Source organism: Cebidichthys violaceus, unplaced genomic scaffold (assembly GCF_023349555.1).
Source record: "Cebidichthys violaceus isolate CVI_PGR_0920_01 unplaced genomic scaffold, fCebVio1.0.p SCAF_1, whole genome shotgun sequence".
In the NCBI taxonomy this organism is placed as follows: Eukaryota; Metazoa; Chordata; class Actinopteri; order Perciformes; family Stichaeidae; genus Cebidichthys; species Cebidichthys violaceus.
Window position 1 is genome coordinate 17740266 of NW_027176262.1, and position 14920 is coordinate 17755185.

The 14920-nt window shown below is 42.1% G+C and overlaps 1 protein-coding gene across 1 annotated transcript; it reads left to right on the forward strand.

The window, feature by feature from the left end:
• Positions 1-1665: 1665 nt before the first annotated feature.
• Positions 1666-13339, forward strand: zgc:154093 (uncharacterized protein LOC777623 homolog). The gene is made up of 2 exons (XM_068712904.1): positions 1666-1805; positions 10846-13339. Exon 2 carries the CDS (start codon positions 11405-11407, stop codon positions 12314-12316), a length of 912 nt encoding a protein of 303 aa, XP_068569005.1. The 5' UTR covers positions 1666-1805; positions 10846-11404; the 3' UTR covers positions 12317-13339.
• The last annotated feature ends 1581 nt before the right edge of the window (positions 13340-14920 follow it).

Here is a 14920-nt window from a genome sequence, read left to right on the forward strand (position 1 = left end):
TGCAGCTTTAAAAAACATTAAACTTGTATTCAGTCATGCAGTTTGACAATTACTAAAAGTCAACTGAATTCACTTGTTCGCTGTTGTCTGCATGGACAATAAACACAGCCTGCTGGGGGGCCTGTGGCTGCTCCTGTTTTTTTGTTTTTTTTAAATCAGTCTAAACTGGTTTGGCTGTTGGACTGTGGTTTCTGCTGCTAATCCAATTAAAGAACAGAGTCTTCATCACCTCCACACCGTATGTCACAGCGAGAGGTCAACAGTAAGACGGCTCTCTGACGTACAGGTGGTCAGAAAAACGTGATGTATCAGATTCACTTGCAAAGCAGAGAAATGGTGTCATACAGCAGCAGCAGCATTGGGCATAATGCAACTTTAACAATGACTTTTAAAAAACAAACAAATAATCTGTTTGTGTTTCCTTAGACACATAAATATAAACAGGTTGAATCTGTAGTGTAATTCACAGGCCTAACTTAGAGAAAGATTTCATCATCAGCTGAGGGTCAAACCTTGCCTACAGGCTGCTTCCTGATGTTATTTCTCACCCTTTCACCTTTGACCTTTTGTGGCTTCCCACCTGTCGATCAGAGACGTAATCAATAACACAGCCTTATCCTTCCTCACCATCTTTATCGGAGCAGTACTGGTGATTTAATTATCACACAATGGTTTAAAGACCCGTTTAATGGTATAAACTGGTTGTTTATCCTGAACTCTGCTGTGTGAAATCACTGTGATTGCCGCCCACGATGACACCGGAAGCTGAGAATGTCTTACTTTCAAAATAAGACAACGCACGTCTTGTTTACTTTTGTAAATTCATACAATGAATGTAGTATATTTATACAAGTACTGTACACATTTGACATACTTGTCCTTTACTTGAGTATTTTCATTATCTGCTACTTTATACTGTAAAAATATTGTACTGCACTCCATTTATCGGACAGCTTTCGTTCAGAGTTACTATTTAGATAAAAAAAACTTGATACGTTTATATAATATGATGCCATTCTACTGTTCTACTAAGCTATTCAGCAGTAGGCCTATGCAGTATTTAAAATTGGCTCAACATTGAGAAACTACAACAATGAAATGCTTTTACATGTATTTGATAGAACAGAATAATATAATATTCCATAAAAATATAACCCTGAAAACAGCCCTTCTGAACTATGAGTACTTTTACTTTTGGTACTATAAGTAAAGTTTGGTGCTATTACTTTTTGAATGCATGATTTCTACTAAATGAGTATTTCTGACACTGGTGTATTGGTACTTTTAGTTAGGCCTAAGAACAATGTATTTGTTTGATGTAATTATCAGATGTGACCTAAAGGCTATTACCCCTTTTGTCATAATCTAGGCCTAATACTCTCACTTGTTCACTTGTCTGAAGCATATTTCATAGAAGAAGTGGCGGGGAAAAATGTACAGGGCAATTGTATCGTTCACTTGTGTTTTTTATCTCCCCTGTATAATAAAAAAAGTCCCTCCAAATAAATAGATATGACAATAAAATGTCACAGCACATGTTTTCAGATGAATATCTTAATCTGAAAATCCTAACCGGACGTTGTTTGTGCTCATTCCAGGTGGTTTGATGGCGCTCCTTGTGTGAGAAGCGGATCCCCCTTTTTACTACTTTCTCTGTCCAGAGCGCTCCAGAGACAGAGGGCTTAATACCCCGCCGGTAAGAGGTTTACCTGCGCTGACGCCGAGGACTGTGTCAGTGGATTGTACGACTAAACTCCTGTGATTTTATTCCCTCAAGGAAGACGGAGCGACGCGTCACGCTGGAGGTAAATATCAGCGTCTTTTGGTGGATTTGTGGAGGTTCTTTTATGGGTTTTTAAACTGGTCAGCGGTCGGTCGGTGGCCGCTGCGTACCTACCTATTGAATAGACCCACTGTCTCCTATTATGTGAACAACAAAAAGAGGAAAGAACTGACCAGTGGAACATTTTATTTGTTAACATAATAGCCTCGGCTTCGGCGCGCGTGACCCTTTCGTTTGCGTCGTTTGCCATGCGGGGAGAAAAACATAAATATGCACATTTTAGGCGTTTTAGACAGACGCGATAACAATACAAGGTTTCATCAAATATTATCATCTGTTGAAGACTTTAATAAGTAACCTGAACGTTATGTTTTTTATTATTATTTTATGTCTGTCCATCCAGGAAGACGGATTCCTCCCCATTAACTCTTCATGAGTTTTCTTTATTTTTTCCCCCACGTTAAAGTATATTTGTTGTTTAAGTGTTTCCTTATCTGAAGTGAGACTTTCAAAGACCCTCAAACAAATTGATTCTCACTCGTAAATGTGTGATTTGTGATTTTGGGCTATATACATAATATTGAAGTGATTTGACTTAATGGGCACGCACTAATATTAGGTGTTACAGAAGCAGGACAGGGCTGTTCCTGTGGGACCTTCGCCAAAAAAGAAATCAGTAATGAGGGGAATGTTACACAATTTCAAAACGGTGCCAGGCTTCTCAGTGACTCAGAGTACCTGCAGTGCTCCGGGAATATACTCTTCACTGTTGCCTAAGACGGGAGGTCACAGCAGTCGGCAGTACCGCTGAATGAAAAAAAACTCCCAGAAGCTGATGTCATTTTTCATTTAGTGGTTAATTCAACATGCGACAGTGCTGCTAACTGATGATAATGGTGAACCAGGAGGGTTTGTGAGGGGTCACTAATGAGCGTCTCATCCCGGCCAATCAGAAGCATTCATTTATATTAGCCCGATTGGAAATAGCTGTGCAGTAATATCTGTGACTGGATTAAACCAGAAAAAAGAGACAGATTTGTTCCACTTGCACCAACCAGTCAACCCCGAGAGAGTCTTCAGGAGGATGGGGATGATCTCAGAGGCTGCACTTACGTAAGGGAGGGAGGGAAGGAGAGGGGGAGTTAACTGGAGTTTATTCTTGAACTCACTCGTCTTTTATCTTCAATCTTTGGCAGGGGTTATACTTTCAATCTAGTTTTTTTGTGGTTACTGGTTAATATGCGCTCTCAGAGAGAGAGAGAGAGAGAGAGAGAGAGAGAGAGAGAGAGAGAGAGAGAGAGAGAGAGAGAGAGAGAGAGAGAGAGAGAGAGACAAGACCTGTTCACATGTTAGCGAAACCCCTGAACACATTGTGAATCACAGCTTCAGGTGACTCAATGAGTACATTGCCTCATCAGTGTGGATACGAATACACGTATCGCCACTCTTGCAGACACAATATATATTAAAGCTGCTGACAGCATCATACGGGCCCTTGCTCACCCCCAAGAGGAACTGGCGGGATCTCGGTTGATGCGGCTGCGTAATTCCGCCAGACACCGCGCGCACAATTTAGACGTTATTTCCTGCGTTGGAGTTCATGGCGCTGGAAATTATGTATTGCAAATTCTGTACCACCTTCTGTGTCCACAATGTGGTGCTGGAAAACACACACTAATTATACGCCATGTTGCTGTACATCACGTGTACACCACACCGCGAAAATTCAATGTAAATTGGATGATCTTTGCCACACAAGGCTTAACTTCCTACAATCAGCAGGTGGCGCTACGACTATGACTCAATATGGGAGTGTTGATGCCTTTAGGACTGAACTCTTATCCAGCGTGTGAAATTTGGGAGATATCGCACAATGTAAAGTCTAGTTACGAACGTGTGTTGTGGCGAAAACGTGCATATTGCCCACCTCGACATACCCACTTGTAAAATCCATAGACTGTAATTAAGAAGTGGATGTATTGGGGCGGCCATGGCCCCTAACCGCTCCCCGGGCGCTTCTCAGGAGCTGATCCTTGTACAGCCCACTGCTCCCTGGGTGGAATACAGAGAACAAATTTTCCCTTGTGGGATGAATAAAGTATAATAAATAAAATACAACGTCACTGTGATGTCACGGTTTGTGGACTGCCGTATTAAAGCCTTGAGTTCAACGATTTAACCATCACCATCTTGAATTACAGCTGTAGTTATCTTTTTTTTTTCGCAACCAATGAACAGAAGTTACCATATTTGGAATGCGGAGGAGTGACGTAGAGATGCCGTATACGTCTCTGGTAGGCAGTGACCTGTCAATCACAGTAAGCCCGCCCTAAAGCATACCCTGCTTTATGGTCTATTTTACTCAAAGGATCATAATTTACTAAATGAACATCATGCTGTATTGAAGAAGACTTGAAACTAGAGATTGAGACCATAAACTCATGTTTACAATGTTTAGTGAGGTAATAAATCAAGAGAGAAGTAGTCATTTTCTCATAGACTTCTATGCAACCAGACTTCTTTTTGCAACCAGATGAGTCGCCCCCTGCTGGTTAGTAGAGAGAATGCAAGTTTTAAGATTAGATGTCCTGTCCACCTTTTGAGATCAATCACAGCAGAACTTATTGCTATTTTCACTAGGTCTGAAGTGTGTGCCAATTTCTGTGAGTTCTCGAGCATCCCAAGCCCCTCAAAAACGGGATTGCGCAGTAGAATAATATTCTCTACAAAAACAAGGTAAACAGGTACCTCTCAGGACTGTTAGGATCTGGCACTTTCGTGCTTGGGCCCTAACAAAACCTCACTATGGAAACAGCAACTGTATATCAACTAGATGAAATCAGCTTTATTTTTTTATGGTAAAAACAAACGGATTAACAGACAAGCAAAGGGCTTTTTTGTCAACAATCTCCTGCTGTGCGCAATTAAGCGTGACGCGACAGACTGGAGGATCACAACAATAATAGGAGCAGCGATGTGTTTGTCCTAGAAGATCACAGGGCTCACTGAGTCTCATGTCCTGCTGTAGCGGACACAATGTAGGCAGCAAATGGGGCCTGAGAGCAGAAACAGATGTCAGATCAGCCTCCTCCGTGGCTGATTGCATCATCAGCAGCGTCCCAGAATAAAAAGGGGGGGTGAAACATGGAGGAAAGAAATGGCAACTAGCTGTCTGAGCGATTTTTCAGACGTGGGACCAAGTTAATGTTTAGCAAGTCGCGAGTAGGTCTCAAGTCTTTGAACTCAAGTCGCAAGTCATGACGGGCAGGTCCTACATTTTGAGTTTTGAGTCCTAAACAAGTCATAATCTGCTCCACACCAAATGTAATACCATTTTAATGACAGATTAAATATATATTGTGGTTTTTAAAATTTGTATTTATTTGTGAAAACAAGTTAGTAAAAGCAAGTGCAACTGACCTCGACGATAAACTAAAAGAATCCGGGGAATTACAGCATCGACTTGCAGTGAATGAATAGCGTTATTGTTAGTTGATTCAGGAAATGGATTGATTATTGACACACTTTTTAAATAACATAACTCTTAATATTTGGGCTTAGGAGGAAGTGATAAAGTATTTTTCATCTCAAAAGGCTCTAAGTACAAGTGAAGTCACAAGTCATCGGTGTTCAAGTCGAGTTGTCAAGTCGAGTCTTAAGTCACCAACTTTGTGACTGGAGTCTAAATTGAGTCCAAGTCATGTGACTCGAGTCCACACTGGCTGCTACCGCGTGTGTCTGTTTGTGATTGACAGACAGATAAGAGCTGAGAAACTTAATGTCTGAACTGCAGGACAAACAAACATTTCACTCATGCTTCATTGATGCTGGAAAGCTTCCAGTGAAGTTATGCATACTCATAAAGTGTGTTTGTGTGTGTGTTAGTATCTGAATACATAAATAATGTGATAAGTATGTAAGTTGGAATGTTTAATGTCCTTGTAGTACTTTTTCTTTGAACATTTGTTGGTGGCGCTGAAGATTTTGACTTATTTGTGTCTTAAAGGGAACACCACCGAAATTAAGATTCCAATATGTTATCTCCATGGCCTAGAGAAAGTGCAATCAATATCAGTGAACATGAGCTACCCTCTCTCAAAGCGAGAAACCAGAGAAGTAAGTCTCAAACCTCATCAAGTCTGGAGCTGCTCCATAGACAATGAATGGGAGACTGATTTTGGCTTTAACTCTATTGTAGTGTTCTTAATTGTGAAACAGAAAATGTTCCCATACACTCTAAACATTCCCCTCAGTGTAATCTTTAACATCTTTATTTCATTATGGAGCCGTTCCGCTCTTTATACTTGATGACATCACAGGTCTTGAGTTTAAGCACTCCAATTTTCTGATTTGGGAGGGAGTTAATAAGAGTTAATAATAGTTAATAAGAGTCAATAAGAGTCAATAATAGTTAAAGTTATGTATGGATTTTTTTAAATGGGCATAGTTCCCCTTTAATTTTTCTAGAAATGAAAAAAAATAAATAAGTAAAACCAAAATTAATCAATAAGATTAGATAAATAACTTTTGGTTACTAATTACAATCTTTTCATCCAGTAACTAACTTCCTACCTGACCACTGATTGAATTTCCTCTCTAATGACATTAAAGAAAAGCCTTCTCACTCACGGGCAGCTGAATGTATGTATCTCTTAGCTCCGTTTCAACCTTCTGCCAAATAGTACACAAATAAATAGGTAATTGTGTTTATGTTTTGAAACTATTAAGAGAAATATTTGCTGTATTATCGAAATCAACGATGGAGAATAGTGTAGCATGTAGTAGAGTGGCTTTGAAACTGGTGATTAGAGCTGTAAATACATGGTTGGCATCTGTCTGTTTACTATTGTGGCACAAGACACCATCAATAATAATAGCCAGATTCAGTGTGCTGCGTTTACATTTTGACATAATACAATCTTTATAACATTCAGTCTACAATACAACTTATAAATTAATGTGAACATTTTTAACAATACTGAAGAAAGCCTTTTCCAGGCTATGCAGAATAAAACACATTCAAATAAAAAAATGAGTTCCAACTTTTCCTCATAGTTTGTAGTAGGGCTGCAACTAACAACCATCTTCATTATTGTTTAACCACCCGGTTATTTGTTTTTTCAATTAGTCAATAAATAATTTTGCTGACGAAACTTCCCAGAATTCAAGGGGACGCCTTCAAATGTTTTCAACAGTCCATGGAAATTAAATTTAAAACAATGTAAAACAAAGAAACTGAGACATTTGAGAAGTTGATAAGAGAAAATGTTACGATTCTTTTTCACTGTTTTTACTTGAAATGAAACTCTCAGTCGTCAAAACGGTTGATTATTTTTCTGCCGATCAATATGGGACTCACTCTCCAGTTCTCCTGAAGCACACAGTTCATACAATCTGCTTTCCTCCTGAGTATTTTTGAATCTGCCAACATCAATGGAGGCAGAAAAAAAACATTTTAAGATCTTTTGGCTTCTCAATAAATTGAGATGTAGTATTTGTTTCGATTGTTGTAATACCGTTTGCATATGTGTGCTAAATAATTTCAAAGCAGGAAGAAGGGTGATGAAAGTATCTGGTTTTGTCTACCGACAGATTTCTGTCTCAATTTCTCTCATTTGGATGAGCTATTCCTTTGAAGGAACAGCTGAAGGGCAGGTCGCCCACATCCCATCATCCCTCACCGAGTCAAATAGTGAAATATCTTCAAAACACATTAGAAACGGTCTCTTCGACTGTCCGACAGGACTTGCTCCACCCGTCTGAACCAGTTCGGACTGGTTCAGTTCTTCACTGGTTTTACTTTTATGTGTATTTGAATTGTTGTGGTCGTTCTATTGTCATCTGGTTGTTTTAATGGAGCCGACAGTGAACGGCCTCCCATTATTAGGCGTGATATTTTCTTGACTGTTTTTTTTATTAATTTGTTCCACTTCTTCACTTGGGTATGTGCTGCATGATTATTGATTTTGTTTGTGTTAAGATGTCTCTCAAGGGCTTAAATCAGACTGAGCTGATCTCGTGTCTAATATATCTGTGATTCAGATGTTCTTACAGTCAGATGGAAAGACTGTTTTCTTTTTCATTTGTGGTTGATGGTTGTCTTTGGACTGTGGTGTTGGAGAGAGAAAGAGACAAGTGGAAGGACACAGGAGTATGATTAAAGATTTTCACATTTAAAAGGGACATATTATGAAGAACTTGTAAACTTTTTCGAACCCCCCCCCCCCCCCCCCCATCCAAGTTTCTCCACCCACAACTTGAGAACTATTTTTGCAAAGGTGCGCCCTATTTTTCCTCTCAAGCCAATCGGAGCAGACTGGGGTTTTTTTGAAGACGGGCTTAGTAAAGCGACAGACACTAAAATGGAGGGTGAATACAGGTATATTCAGACGGAGAGTATGAGAAAAATAATGTCTTTTTTTTAATATCAAAGCATGTTAATGTGTTCTAGTGGAAACCCTGCAATTGAACATCATCTGTCCCCCTTGTTAAAGGACTAATCTGCCCTCAGATTTTCTAGCATAGTTTATAATCTACAATCTATTGTGTTCTTTGAAGTCCAGGGATGTAACTTAACCCGGGTCGATATCCACATCGATCCTTTACTGAAACCTTGAATGAATAGATCAATGTTAGCAGATTCTAACCAAATGTCAAAATGTAGGACTTGAAATATTGCTGAAACAATGTTAAGAAGTTACCTAGATATCAGTGACGTGCGGTGAAGTTAGTGGCTGGTGAGGCACTGACACTACATACATCAGATTTACAAATATATGAACCCAATAGAGTAGCTTAAATCACCATTCAATTGGCAGCTTGCACATTGACTACTGGTTGTTTTTCATATCAGCATTATTTACACACACATAGGTAAGGTACATATTTGGTTCCACCGGGAGCGTGTGCGCTGCGATCTGCCCCACCGACCTGCCCCACCGATCAGCCCCACCGGGAGCAGGTTTTCCAGAAACGGCTTCAGCTCAGACTCCAGCGGGGCCTCTGACGGTCCCCACTGGGAGCCATAACCAACGCCACACTGCTGGAGGCCCAGGCTGTATTGCTGAGCTCACTGTCGGGAAGGGAGGCATGGGGAGAACCAGAACCAGGACTGAGCGGGGCAGATTGTCAGACACCTGCAGCAGTAAAATGAGAGGTTTTCTAAAGGGAGTCTGGTGCTCGGAAACGCTACCACTTTTGTCCAGATGGACCGCCAAAATCAACAAAAAATAAAGTTCCTTGTAGCAGCTTTAAAGTAATTTCCCAACTTCTGGATAATATAATCATCTACTTACATGCAGTCAATGCTGTCGTAAAAAAACACGATTATTCCATCGATTCGTTTTCTGTTCGTTTTCTGTTTTGTTTTTTGTCCATGCCAATTGGACTAATACTTAGTCCCACTTTCAACAAAAGCTTTGAACATGAACAGGTGGACTGAAGTTATTTTATTTCAGCTTGTGTATTGGAGTCAGTTTTTGGCAACTCAAATTGAGATTTACTGTACTGAGATTCAGACTTTATTCTTTTGTACTTTCTCTTGTACAAACATATTGTAAGTATAGTTAACTTGAGGTAGGGCTGTCATGATATTAGATTTTCATAGCCAGAAGAATTCACCATAATGATTTTATTGAAATATCTATTGAGAATTTGAAAAAAACAACAATAATGCTCTGTCATTTATATAAAGTGATTCAAATTAATGTTTACCAGCTGCAACATTAAAGCGATGAACACATTAATGCTTCAGTAGTTATAATCCATATACTTTAATTTGAATAATCAGTCATTTTACTTTGTCTATTTTGATAATACTTTTCTACTTGTACACTTGTACAGCAGAACTGTTCTTTCTTACAGAGTATTTCTACACTGCGGTGCTGCTACTTTTACTGCACAGGTTGAGTGAAGTTCACAGTAACCTGAATGTGAACCATTTCAGATGCCAATGTGATGATGGATACCAGAATACCTCCTGTTTCTGGCTGGAAAATAGTTTTTGATCGAAGCTGTTTAGCTATTAAAAAGTGACTTTTTTTCTTTTAGATGAAACAGACTCCCGGAGACAAACGGGACAAATAGAAGTCCTAGTTTTACGGATTCTGCAGTCCACACATTGCACTGTGCACCCCCCCAGTAAACACTAAAGACTAAAGAGTCAGGCGTTCACAAGATAAACATCATTACACGCTGGTTTAAAAGCTCTGTTTCTCTCATTTTCAAACAATGGTCAAGCATTCATCGAGAACACTGTGATCTGCGCAGCATTCAGACATAATTATAAGATAAGATCTGAAAGTCATATTGGAGTAAAACGACTGTCCAAGTCGCTGCGTAAAAACTTCAAATACATTTCTCAAGACAATGCTTCCTCGGGCTACAAAAAGGAAAGGGATTGCACTTCTTAAATGTCTCTCTACTCCCTCGTCATCTAAAGAAGTCTAGCTATCTTTTTGTAAAGGCATGCATCGCATTCTTTGAATTTTGTGTCGCAACCTCTGAACCCTGAACATGAAACGGCACTCTTTTTAACGTTTTAAGAGTTAAATACCAAATAAATATTTCAGATGATGGGATCACAAGATGACAGAGCCCTCAGGCGAGACCTGAACTGTTGTCCCATAATTCACAGTGTTTGTCTCAGGAAAGAGACTTTTAAGATTTTCCACTGATAACAGGGGAGTTGCTGTGGAGGCCAGAGGCTTTTAAAACCTCACTGTTTCCAATACAGTAATTTGTGTTTCCACCAACTAAGCTGAGGGGTTCCTCGGGAATGCGTGACCAATTTTCTGCTCTGATTCGTGGACTGTCTCGCTGTAAGAGTCACACAACTTGGGGGCAGTCAGACCCCTTTCTTAGCAAACACTCAGGAGTGTTTTCCTTCATATGTCCTGAAAAGAAGAGTTGTAAATCTCCTCCTCCGCCTTCATTCCTCTCTTCATCTCCCCCTTGGCTCCTGCCTCCTCCGTTCCCCCTTTTTGCCCCATCCATCTCCCCAATTTCCTCCCTCTCTCTTCATCACTTCCTGACGCCTCTCTCTTTCTCGTTTCTCCGCACAGATCTCCAGCATTCTGATGTCACGTTCCCGAAGTTTCTGACAGAACCCACCAGAGAGCAGACGGTGAGGCCCGCCGGGGATCCCACCCCTCATCCCTTCATCCCTTCTGTCTGAGGAGGGATAAAGACGAGAGCGTGTTTGCATTCTGAAGGGGGAAGAGGAGCTGCTGTTTGCTTGGATATGGCTTTTCTGTGTATGAGAGAAAGACACACGGAGCTGATCTGAGGTCACGGTCGTCCTCCTCCCCCTCCTCGCCCCGGAGTCACAAGACAGCGTGAGGCACAACCCCTTTGGTTGCTATCGCTACGCTGACCAAGCTAAATATTTGTATTCTCACTTGGAGGAGCAAAAGGATCACCTCGGTTGGGAGGGGAAAAAAGCTTCTTATCAGGGGAGTTTTGCTTTCGTCTACATTCAACTTAATTTCCTCAGAAACTGACTAATACCCAGACATAAAGAGGTGCCTCCCAGTGAGTTGAACGGAGGACACGAACCTCTCCTCTCAGATTAAGAGAGTTTTCTCCAAATCACCTCGCGTGACGCAGACGTCGGACGCAAAAATGCCGGCAAAGACGCCAATGTACTTAAAAACGACAACCCCCAAGAAGGGAAAGAGGCTGAGGCTTCGCGACGTCCTCTCGGGCGATATGATCAGCCCGCCGCTGGGCGACGTGCGCCACAGCGCCCACGTGGGGCCCGAAGGGGAGGGCGACATGTTCGGCGACGTGGGCTTCCTGCAGGGCAAGATGGGCATGCTGCCGGCTCTGAGTCGGATGCAGGACGGCCGCTCGCACAGCGTGGAGAGGCGGCTGGACGACGGCCTGGCGGCAAGGCAGGACTCGCACAGCTACGCCTACAACGGTTACCACTATCAGCACTCCTCCACCGGCCTGCTGAAGACCACCATCTCTATGCCCGTGTTCATTGCCCACGAGCAGGCTCCGCCCAAACCCCCGCGCCTCCACCTGGACGACCCCTCCCCTCCCTCTCTGGCGTCCCAGCAGAACCACTTCCACCACCATCAGCAGTCGGCGGACACGGGCCGCAAACAGGCCAACGGGCACACGGACAACCACAGCCAGCTCTTCGAGAACGGCGTGGTGGGCCGTCTGGCATCAGAGCCCTGCCGCGACATCTCCCTCTCCCCCGCCGTCCGCAGGCTCGTCCCCTCCTCCGGCTCCTTCTCAGAGGTCTCCTCTGAGGACTCCATGTCGGAAACCTGCGGGCCCCTGGATGCCCGCCGGGGCCTCAGTCTGGACTCGGACGCCGGCTTGAGCAACGAGGATCTGAGGAGCGACCGCAGCGAGTCGCCCTGCTCCACCTTCCATCCGGCAGGTCTCACGGTGTCATCCGGGGTCTCGAGGTCAGATTCTTTGGCGGGGTTAGACCTGGATCTGGGCCCATCTATCATGGAGGACGTCCTGAGCATCATGGACCGCTACAAGACCGAGGACGACCGCTGCGAGCTGTGAAGAAATGTTAATGTGATGTACAGATATTTTTTTATACGGATAAATAAATCCCTTAAAGACTTTGTTAAGATAGTAAAGGAGGACAGAAGGAATGCAGGAGTGGAGAAGACACTGAGCTTAAAGGTCATTGAAGGATTTCAGAAAGGTGAGAAACAGGTGGACACTGTTGTTAAGTGTCGGGACGTTGCTGCCCAACATGACAACAGCTGAGGCCAGAGGCTGGTCCTTAAGAGCCATTTATCAAAACTGAACGTCGTGAACACTTAATACTGAAAGCTAACAAACTCACCCTGTTATCACAAACGCATCAACCCTTTTCTCTGGACAAAACAATCAGCCACAAACAGCATTGTGTTGTTTGATTTTCCGCCCGTTAATGGTTAACAAAACGTCAAATGAGTCGGACATAAATGTGTCGAGACTGAGAAACCAGCAGCTGTCAACAACATTCAAGAGCAGAGTGGAAACCACAGCTACTGATAAATAACGTCCCATAACTTCGGATGTTGTTCAAGCACATTCTCAGTCACGCTTAGCTGAACTGCAGACGTGAAGAGTTTCACGCTGAAGGCCATATTCTGTCCTAATCCGTCTCGGCTGCTTGAACATTAATATCTTCACTGGTTTACTGTAACGCTTCAATGTCAGATGAGATGTGAAGAAGTCCTCTCCTTCTGTAAAACATGAAGATGTAAGTGATGTAAAATGGTCTTGGCGTATGAGAGCAGCAGCACCAACATTTCAGTGTCCTTCTTTTGATCGCAGGGAAACTGAAGAAGCTCCTTCTTGTAGTTTTTACATATACAATTCTAAAAGAAAGTTCCTGAAAGAAATGTGCTGCATTAGATAATTTTGCAATATTCTTTTCTTCTTCTGTCTTCTTACAAACACTCTTCCTCCATGTTGTGGCTCACTGCCGGCCTCTCTAACATTCACTCTCTGCATTATCACAGTAGCCTATTATTCAAATGTCATTTATGCTGTCACTGTAAATGTACAAAATAAACATTCCTATAAAGAAAACTGACGGGGTGTGGACAATTCTTCAAACAGACATACAGTTGTGGTCAAAAGTTTACATACACTTGTAAAGAACATAATGTCATGGCTCTCTTGAGTTTCCAGTTATTTCTACAACTCTGATTTTTCTCTGATAGAGTGATTGGAACAGATACTTCTTTGTCACAAAAAACATTCATGAAGTTTGGTTCTTTCATGACTTTATTATGGGTTAACAGAAAAAGTGACAAAATCTGCTGGGTCAAAAATATACATACAGCAACATGAATTAGCAATTTTGGTGACTTAGAAAGTTGTGTCAATGAAATGAGCTTCATAGCATGGCCTCTTAACTTCTTGTGAGTGATTATGAGTGACTACAGCTGGTGACTTCTCTGAGGCCATTTAAATAGGGCTCATTAGATACAAGCACCCACAAACGCTACAATGGGAAAGTCAAAGGAGCTCAGCATGGGTCTGAAAAAGCGAATCATTGACTTGAACAAGTCAGGAAAGTCACTTGGAGCCATTTCAAAGCAGCTGCAGGTCCCAAGAGCAACAGTGCAAACAATTGTTTGTAAGTATAAAGTGCATGGCACTGTTTTGTCACTGCCACGATCAGGAAGAAAACGCAAGCTATCACCTGCTGCTGAGAGAAAATTGGTCAGGAGGGTGAAGAGTCAACCGAGAACCACCAAAAAGCAGATCTGCCAAGAATTAGAAGCTGCTGGAACACAGGTGTCAGTGTCCACAGTCAAGCGTGTTTTGTATCTCCATGGACTGAGAGGCTGCCGTGCAAGAAGGAAGCCCTTGCTCCAAAAGCGGCACCTTAAGGCTCGACTGAAGTTTGCTGCTGATCACATGGACAAAGATAAGACCTTCTGGAGGAAAGTTCTGTGGTCAGACGAAACAAAAATCGAGCTGTTTGGCCACAATGCCCAGCAATATGTTTGGAGAAGAAAAGGTGAGGCCTTTAACCCCAAGAACACCATGCCTACCGTCAAGCACGGTGGTGGTGGTATTATGCTGAGGGGCTGTTTTGCTGCCAATGGAACTGGTGCTTTACAGAGAGTAAATGGGATAATGAAGAAGGAGGATTACCTTCAAATTCTTCAAGATAACCTAAAATCATCAGCCCGAAGGTTGGGTCTTGGGTGCAGTTGGGTGTTCCAACAGGACAATGACCCCAAACACACATCAAAAGTGGTAATGGAATGGCTAAATCAGGCTAGAATTAGGGTTTTAGAATGGCCTTCCCAAAGTCCTGACTTAAATCCCATTGAGAACATGTGGACAATGCTGAAGAAACAAGTCCATGTCAGAAAGCCATCAAATTTAACTGAACTGCACCAATTCTGTCAAGAGGAGTGGTCAAAGATTCAACGAGAAGCTTGCCAGAAGCTTGTGGATGGCTACCAAAAGCACCTAATTGAAGTGAAAATGGCCAAGGGACATGTAACCAAATATTAGCACTGCTGTATGTATGTATATTTTTGACCCAGCAGATTTGATCACTTTTTCTGTTAACCCATAATAAAGTCATGAAAGAACCAAACTTCATGAATGTTTTTTGTGACAAAGAAGTATCTGTTCCAATCACTCTAT